At 35.5% G+C, this 14,215-nt stretch overlaps 1 protein-coding gene across 6 annotated transcripts in view; it reads right to left on the reverse strand.

Annotated features, from left to right (window-relative positions):
* Window positions 1–14,215, reverse strand: part of TMEM117 (transmembrane protein 117) — a 521,337-nt gene that overhangs the window by 184,853 nt on the left and 322,269 nt on the right. For all 6 annotated transcript variants that reach the window (XM_058743055.1, XM_058743050.1, XM_058743051.1 and 3 more), the window contains one exon: window positions 2,510–2,607. In XM_058743055.1, coding sequence (XP_058599038.1) covers window positions 2,510–2,607 — 98 coding nt within the window. The remainder of the gene's footprint in view (window positions 1–2,509; window positions 2,608–14,215) is intronic.

Raw genomic sequence — 14,215 nt, forward strand, 5'->3', positions numbered from 1 at the left:
AACAGTACCTGACAGACATCTGTGAATTAAAGCAGCTACATGTAGGTAAAAGGTAGGTTTACCAGAACAAAATGGCATGTCGTACTGCTAAAAATGCTGCACATAATCACACTGCAACTTAGGAAAACTTTCTTTGCAAAATTTCTTCTCCAGTACAGGCTGTCCACACTAATCACTGTTCCCTTAACTGAGGCAAAACCAAAAGAAAATACCTCTTTTTGAGTGGGTAACACACAGTGTGTAAATACCATCTTTTGTTACATTTGAAACCTTGCCAATGATTTTTGTATGTTATCTCCTAGAGCTAAAAAAACAAATTCCCTTTATACTTGCTAAATCCCTTTTATCCAAAAAGTATGAACAAAACAGAAGATTTCATTACTTCCCACATAATTTCCATATTCAACTTTTTGCATCAGATTTTCCCTTTTTAAAACCATGAAAACTGTTGACAAGATAATCTAACTGTATGGAAATGGATAAAATAGGAAAAATATTTTTAGAGTGGCTTTTAAATTTCCCTCATTATTTTATGTTCTCCATGATGTGAAATACCACTTTTGAGATACAACAAAGAAAATCATGTCTCAAATATATTATCTAATAATCAATAATTTTACAAAAATAATGACTATAAGAGTGTGAATTTATTGAACTGAATTGCTCTCCATTCAAGAATATTATCTGTCAGTGACTAATTAAATTATTTTTATAACATTTAAAATATGCTTTAGGTTATCCATTGTAGCTATGTTATCACATTTGTCAAAAATAAGCCCATTTGTATAAGAGCAATTGGTAATATATAGACCTGAGTAATAATGTTCAAGGAAAACATACTAAGATGCTTAAGGAATAATCCAGTATGGATTCCTCGCCTCTGAAACAGCAATTGCAATTAAGTGTAGCTAATGACAATCAGAGGGGTCTTGAGATTACCGTATGCGTGGCTCACTTTTGCAAATAGTATGCATGTGACCTGAGTAACTGGCCATATTGAACAATAACCAGCAGCCTGCCTTTGAAGATGCATTAGATAATAGAAAATTTATGTAACCATAGTAAATTAATATTGTTTTAAGATAGATAGCCCATAAAATCTTTTAATATTAGTGTCTATCTTCTTTTAAATTATGATTCTTAACACCTCTATAGAGAATTCTATAGGATAGAATGACTTCCCAGAATATCACATTCTTATAGAGGACCATTAGCTAAAAAAGGATTAAGGGTAATCATTTGGAAATTTGCACAGTGATGTATCATCTGTTCTCCTAGAGGCAGTCTAGTGTAATGATTAATAAATGGGTCTCTGCAGTCAGAGACCTATGCTTATAATAATAATGCCTACCTTATAGGGTTGTCAGGATTAAATGAGTAAATACATAGAATGTTAACTACTTAGCATAGTGGTTGGAGCAAAACATATCTTCAAATATTTCCTATAGTTATTATATTATATATTATTCAGACAAGCTACATGGGGAGCTTTCACACAGGAAAAAAAAATGAAGGTCAAATGCACCATAAAAATAGGCCACACTTGACTCATAGAGACAAGGTATAAAAAAAGTCTACAAAATCATACTCATTTTTACAACACTATTTGAAATACATTTTGTTTACCTCTAAGAATTGAGTTCAGAATGCCATATATCTCTACCAACATTTAATTCTAGTGTTAAAGCACAAAGATGGCTTAGAATGTTTATTTTGCCCCATGATTTTTATAGTTTGTACATGAAAAGAAGAAATAAACCCCCAGAATTAAATCTAAGAACAAATAACTTTTTTTTTTTCTCTATCATTTCAAAAGCCAGGTGAGCAGGGTAGAATTTATCAGGCACAAGTGATCATCCATTCCAACACTCTGTGTGTTAGTGCACACCTTTTCAAATATTAGGTTGAATCTATAGTTGGCCACTGCCCTTCTTACTGTCTATTCTTATATCTTCTGTTTAAACTTCTTCAATTACACATCAATAGTATTGACTCTACAAACAACAAAGTTCCATAAGACATGGATTTTTTTTTTTAATTGCAATGATTGGTCTGGAGAGCTAAAGGAAATTACGTAAAGAAGGAATGCCAATGAGCCAGATGTGATTTGTAAATAGGTTCCCTCTCTTTACAACTTCTTCAAAGCAAAATTATATCCTGTCAAGTGTACTGGAAATTTAGAATTTACTGGAGACATTTTTATGGCAGATTTCATTGATGAAAATTATAGCTTGTTTTTGCTGAATAAAAAACTTACTTACCTCTGGTAAAATACGTATTATTTTATTAGTAAATGTATCTCTTGAAAATGTGCATATGCAACAATGTGTAAGCAGAAAGTAATTCATAAAATAATTAGGATTATGGTTTTAATCATCTTAATGGAGCATAATACCCACTAGAAATGGCTCTCTACATAGAATTCTATATATCTAAAAAAGCTACATCCAGCTCAAGTTCTTTGTGAATGATGGAAGGCTAAAAATCGATAAATGAAACACTCTCTTACCAGAATAAAATGATCCTAACATTTCCTTTCTTCCAGAAAGCTCTTGCAGATTTTCCCCAATCAGGATAGGGTTTGTCCTGAAGCATCATATCAGTGACCTGAAGCCACAAAAAGGAACTTATTTAGCACTTTCAGAAATCTTACATTCAGGTTTAAATATGGATATAACTTACGCTTTATTGAGAACATGTAAGTATTTTAACATTTAAACATATACAGAGATAAAATTAAGAAGAATATATTTCCTCAGTTCAATTTTTTTTTTTCAACGTTTTTTATTTATTTTTGGGACAGAGAGAGACAGAGCATGAACGGGGGAGGGGCAGAGAGAGAGGGAGACACAGAATCGGAAACAGGCTCCAGGCTCCGAGCCATCAGCCCAGAGCCTGACGCGGGGCTCGAACTCACGGACCGCGAGATCGTGACCTGGCTGAAGTCGGACGCTTAACCGACTGCGCCACCCAGGCGCCCCTCCTCAGTTCAATTTTTTTTGCAGTTCATTTGACTTTACAAAATGAATGAGCAGATTGAAGGTCGTCTAACACGTCAAGTACTGAGACTTTTTTAAAAACATCGATCAAGATTACCTTACATGAGAAGGCATCTTTAAGATACCATGAACTTCTTCATAGAAGCAAAACATACATAACAAATAAAATACCATACTTTTTGCTTGTCTAAATCAGAAACTCCATAATCTAAATATTTCTTTGTATGTATAGATTATTAACTGTATCACTAGTCAAAATATTACTTCCTTTGTCTCTGTTTTTTTTTTTCAATGTTATGTGAGGAATGGGACTTGACCCAGTTTTACAGCATATTTTAATAGCCTAGCATTCATTCTCCCACCTCCATGCCATCTGCAGTCCTACATCTTTTTCCAAAAATGTTCTACCTCTCTTTCTCACCTGCAGATTCTGCCCATCTTCTGGGGCCTAGGCAAAGTCACATCACCACTGTGATGCCCTCACTGCCCCTCCAACTAGTTCTGGATCCACCTTTCCGATGTCCCTTATTGCTTTCTACTTTCTATTTGACTTACTTATGTACATTTGTTCTCCCTCCACTAGGCTTTAAAATCCTTAAAGGTGAAGATTTGTCACTATATCCCTTTGAATAGCTAAGGTTCTTTTATATAAAAGACTGCAAAATATTTGCCTAAAGAAAAAATAGAAAAATGATTTGATATAAATGCTTGTTTTTAAAAATGCATTAACAAAATAAATTTCTCATTGGCCACATCCCACATTAATGGTTTCAGGAAATGTCCAAAGTATTATACACAACCTATTATAAGAGCATTTTTAAAAATCTGATGGGATGGGTAGTGAATTTCTTTCTTTCCTCTAATAAAGGAAAACATATTTGGTGTATGTGTATACACACACAAACACACACTTCTTCCTTTTTCCAGGAAATCTACCTTCCCTTCAAGAGAAGAGGATATTGGGGCGCCTGGGTGGCGCAGTCGGTTAAGCGTCCGACTTCAGCCAGGTCACGATCTCGCGGTCCATGAGTTCGAGCCCCGCGTCAGGCTCTGGGCTGATGGCTCGGAGCCTGGAGCCTGTTTCCGATTCTGTGTCTCCCTCTCTCTCTGCCCCTCCCCCGTTCATGCTCTGTCTCCCTCTGTCCCAAAAATAAATAAAAAACGTTGAAAAAAAAAAAAAAAAAGAGAGAAGAGGATATTGTTCCATTAATTGGATATTTATTTATTTATTTATTTATTTATTTATTTATTTATTTTGAGAGGGAGAAAGAGAACGTCAGTATGAGAGGGGCAGAGAGAAAGGAAAAGAGAAAATCCCAAGCAAGCTCTGCACTGTCAGTACAGAACCCAGTGCAGGGCTTGAACCCACAAACAGCGAGATAATGACCTGAACTGAAACCAACAGTCGAACACCTAACCCATTGAGCCACCCAGGCACTCTTCATTAATTGGATTTTTATTTAATGACATTCAAATTCAAATAGGGCCAATTCAAAATTAAGAAAATTTATATGGAATCAGATATACTGAATTGAGTAAGGAAGAATTTTCATCATCCATTAAAAAATACTTCTTTCTTGGTGTTAATATAATATTTCACTCACATGTAACTTCCAACAATGGCCTGACCTGGAATGGGTGAGATTTAATCATTTATGGTGAAAGATTTTGATTCGGTGGGGAGTCCTTCTGGATCAATGACACCTTCAGTACTAGACTTTCTGTGGAAGGCACATCAATTCTCAAGCAAGCCCATCTTATTGTGCTATACAACATCCAAGAAATGGTCTCTGGAAACATTCATAGCATGCAAGAACACAGGCTCATTTAAAATGCAATCAGAACAGAGGTTAAGGAGCCCAGTCTCCAGGAGATATTCAATCTTAATTCTTTATATTCTTTCTCAACATAATTTCTTGGACTAGGACTCCCACATTACTCCTGGTTGATGAGAACCAAAGGAAGTTCACTGGTCTTCATGGAGTAACACTGCAGATTTATGCCAGCTCTAACATAGGGCTTACAATCATTTTGTGTGAGGTAGCTTTGAATCTTCAAATCAACAAATGCCATAAATAGTTTTAATACGAATCCTCAGTTAACTTTTTGAAATCATTAATTATATTGATAATTGTGAATGCAACTAACATTTAAAATTCAAAAGGGAACAACATTGATTTCACTTTTTAAAAAAATTTATGATTTTCTCATCTATTTTCTTCTTCCCAACAATTTAAAATTACAACTTTTTACTTTCTTACTCTAATGTACATGCATTGTATCTTCAATCAAATAAAATTCATATTTGTCAAAATGAACAAAGGGAGATGATAGAATAAAATTTAACCATGGGGCACCTGGGTGGCTTAGTTGGTTAAGCGTCTGACTCTGGATTTCTTTTTTTTTAATTTTTTTTTCAACATTTTTTATTTATTTTTGGGACAGAGAGAGACAGACAGAGCATGAACGGGGGAGGGGCAGAGAGAGGGAGACACAGAATCGGAAACAGGCTCCAGGCTCCGAGCCATCAGCCCAGTGACTCTGGATTTCATCGCAGGTCATGGGATCAAGCCCCGTATCAGGCTCTGTGCTGACAGCATGGAGCCTACTTATGATTCTCTCTCCCTCTCTCTCTGACCCTCCCTCATGTACGCTGTCTCTCTCTCTCTCTCTCTCAAAATAAATAAAAATTAACTTAAAAATAACCATGAATAAAGTGAGTTACACTGTTACTAAAAAGTGAATAAAAGCAAAAGTAGAAAAATTTAAATCGCATGTATTCTTGGGCATAGAGTTTTATATCATACCTTCCCTTGAGGAAAGAATTGTTATTCTTCCAAACAACAATTTCATCCACTACTCCTTTGTAACTTTCTTGAATAGCAAGTCTTGTGTCCATTTTTATTTATTTATACAAAACCTCAAGGTTAAGTAAATACTTTAATAAATATTTCATGTTATACCAGCTTAAAAGATTTAATTAATTCTGTTCAGCAATATTCACCCTGTTCCAGAAAAAAAGTCTACACGGTAATAAATATTTCCAAGGAACAGAATGATTACTGTGTAGATTTTATTCAATTTTCAATGTTTTCTCCAGGGCACTTTCTGAGAAATACTTATTATATTTTCTAGAAGAAGGCAATCTGCTGCTATATGACCAATAATTATAGCATCATGTTTTGTAAAAATGACATTGAAGGATAAAGAATTTTCTCAGGAAAATGACAAGATGAGGCAAAAAAAAAAAAAAAAAAAGAAAGAAAGAAAGAAAGAAACACACACACACACACATTTTTTTTTTCTGATGCCAGACAGCTGGTCTTTTTCACTCCCCAGCTCCAACTCTTTATTTTAAGTCATATCATCAGATCAATGTCAGGTCACTTGAAGCTAAATTGGCAGGAGCAGAGACAGTCATTAAAGGGATGCATTCAATAAAGAAAAAATCCAATTACCTTCTGCATTAGAGAAATCAAATTCATTTCTGTTGGTGGTCAAGGACAGTCTTTATGGGAAAAGATGCAGGAAAGGCAGGACTAAAGACCATGCACAAAGTGTGCTATGTAGCATAAATATAATGCAAAACTTGTTGATGCTTCTCCCAGAGGAAGATTATTAGAATTTGAAATTGCAGATCTTTCTTTCCAAGCTGGGAAAATTTAACTCTTTGAGTCTCATAGATCTTGTCACTCTCCCTTTCCTCCCTATGAGGTCTGTGCACAAAACTCAGAACTTCATTACATCCCTTATCACATTATGCCTTGTCAGGTAGTCTTTCTCAGTAAAATATAAGCTACTGTAGGGCATAGGTATTGTACAATCGGAGCATGAGCATGAATGTTGAGATTTCAAAGTCAGTAAATGACTGTAAAAGCAATTTATCTCTACAGAAATCTAAGTGGAAACTTTGCTCCCCTAAGTGGAAGCTGAGCAGATAGGACATGGGGGTAAAAATGGCAACAGAAAGACAGCAGTGACAACAGCAGTACCATACGTTTGCTATAGAGCTTCATGGATTACAAAGCTCCTGGAGGTATTTTTCTTAATAACTGTCATAGCAGCCTTATAAAGTAAGTTGCTATTTTCCACTTTCCACCAATGGAGAAAGAGAAGTCAGCGAGATGAAATAACCCATCAGGATCACACACGGAATGCACTGTTATGTGGGCCAGTTGTGGAGACAGCCTGCCGGCTGACTTCTGAGTTTTTTCTCTTACTAGCTTTTTATTTGCAACAAAGTAAATGTGCAACAAAGTAATTAATCTCTCTGAGCCTCAGCTTCTTATTCTCTATGTATGGACACACAATAGGTATTAGCAGATGTTACAAGAATTATTGATGTTTTTTTGTTATCTAAAACTTCTACCCAGGGGCGCCTGGGTGGCTCAGTCGGTTGGTTGGCCGACTTTGGCTCAGGTCATGATCTCAAGGCTGGTGAGTTAAAGCCCCACGTCGGGCTCTGTACTGACAGCTTGGAGCCTGGAGCGTGCTTCGGATTCTGTGTCTCCCTCTCTCTACCCCTGCCCCACTCACCGCACTCTGTCTCTCTGTGTCTCAAAGGTAAATAAACATTAAAAAAAAATTAAGACTTCTACCCAATCATTTAGTCAAGTATAAAGACATTAAACAATTGTTTGTAGGCTACATTGCTCTCATGGCCTACATTTGCTTTATGTGACTGCGTTAAATGATTGGATTTAGAGTCAAAGGGTTTGACAATCAGTCTCATCTCTTCCATAAAGACAAGACTATAAGATACTGAACTACTAGAAAATGATAAAGATAGAGCATAATGTTAAAATATGTCCAGTCTAAAATTGCTATAAAGAAATAAAACTTATTGCCAAAGGCTGCAATAATCTAAGAAGGCTTCACAGAAGATTTGTATAATAAAACTGACCACTGATTTGTATCCTGTATCATTCTCTAATTTTGCCAGGTTTTTCTTAGTGTATAAACTATGCACACAAAGGTACTACATACTATATCTCTAGTCTTACTTGATACAGTTTTAGGTTAAGCATGTGATATTAATGAAAAATATTGATTAAATAGAGACAAAAGATCATAATATAATAATAATAACTGTGGCTACATAGTACCCCTCTTGAGGTAGTTATTATATAGCAGAGTATCATTTAAGAAAAATAAGTGTCATTCTCTTAACAAGCATATACATTAAGGATATTAATGAACAAGCATATACATATAATTTTCCATGCTATTTTGCAAGTTATTTCATTTTAATAATATATTTTGAACATAATCATATATCAGTACACATATAGCTATTTAAATAGTTTCTTCTTAGGCAAGGTTTCAATTGTATAGAGCCAGAGTTAGTCTCTGGAAAATTGTTCTAAATCTTTAAGGTCATATATGCAAGAAGGCTGATAGAAGTTTCCTTAAATTTTAACACAACCTTGAAATTTTTCATATAATTGTAAATAAGTTTTAAAAATGAAAGAAACCTTTCTAGACATCATTAATTAAAAATAAATTTTAATTTAAAATAAATAAAAAATTTCTTCTTTTTTTCTTCTTTCACCACGCATTTACTATGTGCTTTCCACTGAAATACAAAATGTTTCTATTTGGTTCTAATTACTACCTTTATAATTAAAGTTCATTTAACATATGTATTATTTATTTCAATTTTTATTTACTCCCTAGTATGAGCATTGACTAACTTATTTAATTTCTGCTTCTTCTCCCTCTGCCTTCTCTCCGTCCACTACCCTACTATACTTATATTATTTTACCCTATTAACTTTTTGACTCTTTGAATATCTTATGTCCCTTTTTTATTTATCATCTTTAAATAGTATCTTCTTCCCTCATCTATAAAGATGGGAAAATCAGAACATTATGCTTTCTTACACTATTCATCATTTCTGTGTTGTTAGGGTTTGGGAGCATTTCTCTTATCCCTGGTTCTGCAATTAAATTGACTCAATGATCTTTTTCAGTACTCCTGCTGGAGTTTTCCCACTACTTTCAAAGTTTGTACTTTGTTCTACAACACATTCTTCAGGAAAGGGCATGACAGCAATGTAGCCTACAAACAATTGTTTAACGTCTTTATACTTGACTAATAATTAGACTGAGTGTAAAATTATTGAGTCATTTTTTTTTGTTTGTTTGTTTAGCTTGGCATTAAAGGCATGGCTTCACTTTCTTAATACTGTTGAGTGATACCATGGAGAAATCTAAGATAACTCAAAATGGGATTTTTTTCCCCATCTTTACAGGTGAATTGGTTTTTATTGCTTAGATGCCCAAAGTATTCTTTTTTCTATCTTGAGTATTACAATTTTGCTAAGTTTATTGATTGTTGTCTGTCACTTTTCCAGGCATGATTGGTGCTTTCAACCTAAGGATTCAAGTTTTTCTTTACTCTGTTAACTGTTCTGAGAATCCTTAAGTATAATTTTTCTTTTCCTTTATTTTAGTTCTATTGTTTAGTTCTATTGTTAGAGAAACAATTCTGCAGACACTGGTTGTCTCTGTCTTCTATGTGTATCCTTTCTAACTTTTAATTCCACTCCCTCAGTTGTGTCCCTTACCTTGATTTTGGGTGTGTCGATTAATATTTGTGGAGAGTCTAATTTGACCTTTATTTCTCTAATTTTCTTCCTTTTGCATTTCTTTCCTGAGCCGACCATCCCATTTCATCCTCTGTTGTCTCACAACATGAGATCTCCAAACTCTTGTACCATTGCTTTGGAAACTTAGAAAGACAATGACTTCACTAATTGTTTTTTAATTCCCTGGAGTTTTGTTAATCACAATTTTCCTCTGCTCCATAGTATCATTTTTCTGTGAAAGTTCTTCACCTGCTACTGGATTTTCTTCTTATTTTCTGCCTCTGTTATTCTTAGAGACAAATTCTCATGCTGGTTCCTTTGGAGTTGACTGCCATCTGAATGACATGAGTTTTCCTGGACTAGCATTCTGCAAGAAGCTCATATTGGTTGCGGGGGGTGGGGGTGGGGGGCTGTGGGGGCAGGGCCCACTCTCAATCATCATCTCCCCCCCATCCCTAATGCTCCAGACCTCTCAGGGAATGCCACCTTCCTTGGAGAATTATCCAAGAGATAAGTCATCACCACATCTCCTCTTAGCATTGTCTTGAAACTTAGTGATAGTCACTACGTTTGGCAATCCTCCATCATGAAGATTGTGCTTCAGAGTTAAAGATACGATTTAGTCTTATTTATGATAAAGTTAACATCTCCGATTCTTATATTCCATGTTCTTTGGGATGGTTGCCAAAATATTCCTACTTTCAAATGAAAATTCTATATTGCTATTTAAAGTGGTTATTAAAAGGCTTATTTATGTGACATGTATTTTTGGAAATTTTGAAGCCATTTTGTCAAAAGTGATTACTACATCTGTGATATTCTCGTCTGTTTAAATGGTACCTATCAGATGACCTAAATAACATTTTAAACCAGCTTTTAATTAACCTTGCTTTAGATTATCTTCCCCAAATACAACTTTGTTAAAAATAAAATAATTAAACATAATACGAGATTTTGTAGGGATTTGAACATAAGGCAGTTTCAGATTTTCTGGGAGAGGATTTTGAAGAAAAGTTTTGCTTTATATTCAGCGTATGTCATAATATAAAATTTTAATTAGGTTATCTGGCTACCCATATCTATTATAGAAGTGAAATGTGAAAAGTATTTAGTCAATGGAAGGCTAAGTGTTCTATGAGAGCATTTAATACGTAGAAATTTCATCTCTTAAAGATAATAGTGATAATGGTCTTCCAGTAGTATGATAGTGTCTTCCATTTATCTACAGCAAAATATGCCACCAGCAACTGATGATTTTCATGGATATCTATAATTACTTTTAAACACCTGGATAATTGTTATCATGACCAAGATATTTTTGTTTTTTAGTTCCTTGTCCACTTAAGAAAGCTAATTCAGACTATCAAAGATACATCACCCCATCACTATAGTATTCTCTCCCTGACTTTGTTAATACCACTTTTATTTCAATTTCATTGAGGCATATACAGGTGCATGCCAGAAAAATTACTTAGAATTATAAGCCAGTAGTATTACTAAGCATGAACAGGCAATTAACACCAAGTTTTCAATATCAAGCAATCCCATATTTTGGCAAATGCTTTGAAATTCCCTAGGGTGGTTCATTCAGGGACAGGTAGAAAGTTACAAAGTTCTTTGAATTTGTAAAAGCAGACTTTGTATTTGAGGACTTTTGCTTCCCAAAAACTTGTGGTTACAAATATATTCATTTACCAATAGCCAAAGCCAACATCAAAACGAGTGCATATTGGAGCAAATGGGTGGCTCAGTCAGTTAAATGTGACTCTTGATTTCAGCTCAGGTCACGACCTCATGGTTGGTGGGTCCGAGCCTCTCATAGGGCTGTGTGCTGACAGCACAGAGCTTGCTTGGGATTCTCTCTTCCCTCTCTCTCTGCCCCTGCCCTGCTTGTGCGCATCTCACGCTCTCTCTCTCTCAAAATAAATAAACATTGTTTAAAAAATGAGTACATCCTTACATACCCAGTCCAAGAGGGCAGACTGCTTATCATTAGGAAGAACATGAGCACTGACAGAGAGTTATGACCCACTGATGACAAACCGATGACACAAGGAAATATCAGCACTTAAATTGGGAAGGAGAAGATGGTGAGCAGGGCCCCAGTGTGTCTTTTAATTGCTCATTTTACTTCTTTGCTTCTAAGCAGATTAATAAAAAGTCCTTACCTACAATGCATATGTATCCCAAATTCCTCCCAACAGTATCATAACCATATTGAGGAGTCTGACTCCATTTTTTGGTCTTTTTTTCTTTCTTTCTTTTTTTTCCTTTTCATTGAAGCATGGTTGACATATAAAATTATGTTAGTTTCAGGTGTACAACTAATTATATTAGTTTCAGGTGTACAGTGATTTGACAATTCTATACATAACAAAATGCTCTCTATAAAAAGTATAGTTATCATGTGTCACCACAAGATTTGTTATTATAATATTGACGATATTCTCTGAGCTGGACTTTTCATTCCCATGCCCTTTTTATTACTAGAAGTTTCAACTTCTTAATCTCTTCACTTATTTTGCATATCCCCCCACCTCCCTCCCCTCTGGCACCCCCTAGTTTGTTCTCTATTTATGAAGTTCCATTTAAGAAAAAATAACTGCTGACAACCTTTAAGCCTCACTGCTCCCTCTTCCTCTTCCCCACACCTGGGAAAGCTGATAAGAAAATCCTGTGCTCCTTACCCTGCAACAGCAGGAAGTTCAAACCATGTGCAGGAACCCTCACCCTGGCTCCATCCCTTACCCAATATAAAAACCCCACACCAAGTCTCTTTACCTGACTCTTTTCAAGCACTTCTGGATCTCTTTGAGAGCCATCCTGCTCTCCCCAGAAAGTTCACTATATGAGGAATAAACCTTTTCATATCTTCTTGGTGTAAATGTGACATCTTCATTCTTGGCATCTGAATAAATTTGGGATGGAAGGGCCATCTTACTTTTTCAGAGTGCTCACACAGTAACAAACCCAACAAGTAATCATAAATGAGGTTTCCGGTGATTTTTTTTTCTCATATCTTGTTTGGGAGGCTACCTTTTTCTTATGGACTCTTGGCATCTTATAATGCAAATATATTCTGTCACCAAACAGCAGTGCAAAAGGCCTGCTGGAATTGAGGAATTGAGAGATTTCTAGGAGACTATGTCAAGGAAACTTCACTGTATTCCTGAAACTGTAGCTCCATGCATCAAAGCCTGACATTATATAAAAACAAAGGCTAATATTGTATAAATTATTCATATAAAATAGGGAGAAATTAAAAGTTCCAAATTTTAGTAGCTATATCCTGAACATAAACTGAGATTCTGTAAAATGCAAAGATCTAAAGTAGCTGAATTAACCCTGCTAATATACTCACCCCCAGAGTATAACCTCCATCACTGCAAGCATCTTGTCCATTTTGTTCACACAGTGTCCCCATGATCTAACATTGTATATAGTAAACTGTAAACTCTCAGTCAACATTTACTGAATGGGTGGATGAAAAAAAGGATACATGGTGAATGAATGAACAAAAGGGAATCAAGAAGAACATGGAATACAGAAGAGACTAGTGAGGAAGGCTAGAAAAAATAGCACATTCCAAGTAGCTCTTTCCTTGTTCTGCTTTCAAAGCCTCTCTAGCAATTAGTGTTGATGATGGTGCTAACAGAAATGGTGATGGTAGTGGCGGGAGGAGGAGGAGGAGGACATGAATGGTAGAGTACTCCCTTTCCTTCCAATCCCATCCCTTCACTGCCTGGAAAGCTAGGAAAACACAGGGCATTTATAGTTAAATTCTAAAAAGAGGTAGAGGTCATCTTTGTCAACTCCCGGAAAAATAAAGAAATCAAAGATAATTTCAAACAAGAGGAATATTAAGCCTAAGATGCATACTTACTCCCATTGTCCATGTGCACAACATATCTGCTTTATTGTAAATATATTTGTAGATTAACTAAAGAAGGACACATATGAATCAGATATTTTAAAGACTAGAAAGCAGTACACTTCCATATGCCTTATATTTGGTGTTAATTTATTGAACAATTCTGGGGGAGAATGGGGTATAGTGGCATCTGGAGTTGGGACAGTGCCCAGCCTCTGAATCCTTACGTGTTGGGACCTTTGCATCCCTAAGAGCATAGCATTATTTTCTTATCCTCTGCTTAAGTCACTCTAAGGAAAAACAAAATTTAAATTGCATTTCTTTCACAACAGGGAAATATTGTACTGCATAGGACAATGCGTGTTGTTTGTTCCCTTTTGCTGACCCCTAGCCCCCAAGAGACACACCATACCACATACACAGGCATGCATATACAATCAGTCGTACACAACAGCACTTCCCACTGAGACAAAGAAAGACCCAAGGTCCAACCAGAAAGGATTATGCATATTCAGTGAGGAATATTAGCTAAGTATACAATTAAGTAAATGGAAACCATGGAGGAACGTTTTCTAAATTACCTAGATATGGCTTGAAAGAATTGCTACAAGAAGTATCTGAAAATCACTGGCAAACATCAACTGGTGAACACTAAACCTGGAATGTATTCTACAGCTTTTTAGAAGCACAACCAGGGTTTCATAAAGCATGAATATTAATGCACCTGCTTATTATCTCCAATGATAGCCTGCACT

The sequence above is a fragment of the Neofelis nebulosa genome, chromosome 8 (assembly GCF_028018385.1).
Source record: "Neofelis nebulosa isolate mNeoNeb1 chromosome 8, mNeoNeb1.pri, whole genome shotgun sequence".
Taxonomy (NCBI): domain Eukaryota; kingdom Metazoa; phylum Chordata; class Mammalia; order Carnivora; family Felidae; genus Neofelis; species Neofelis nebulosa.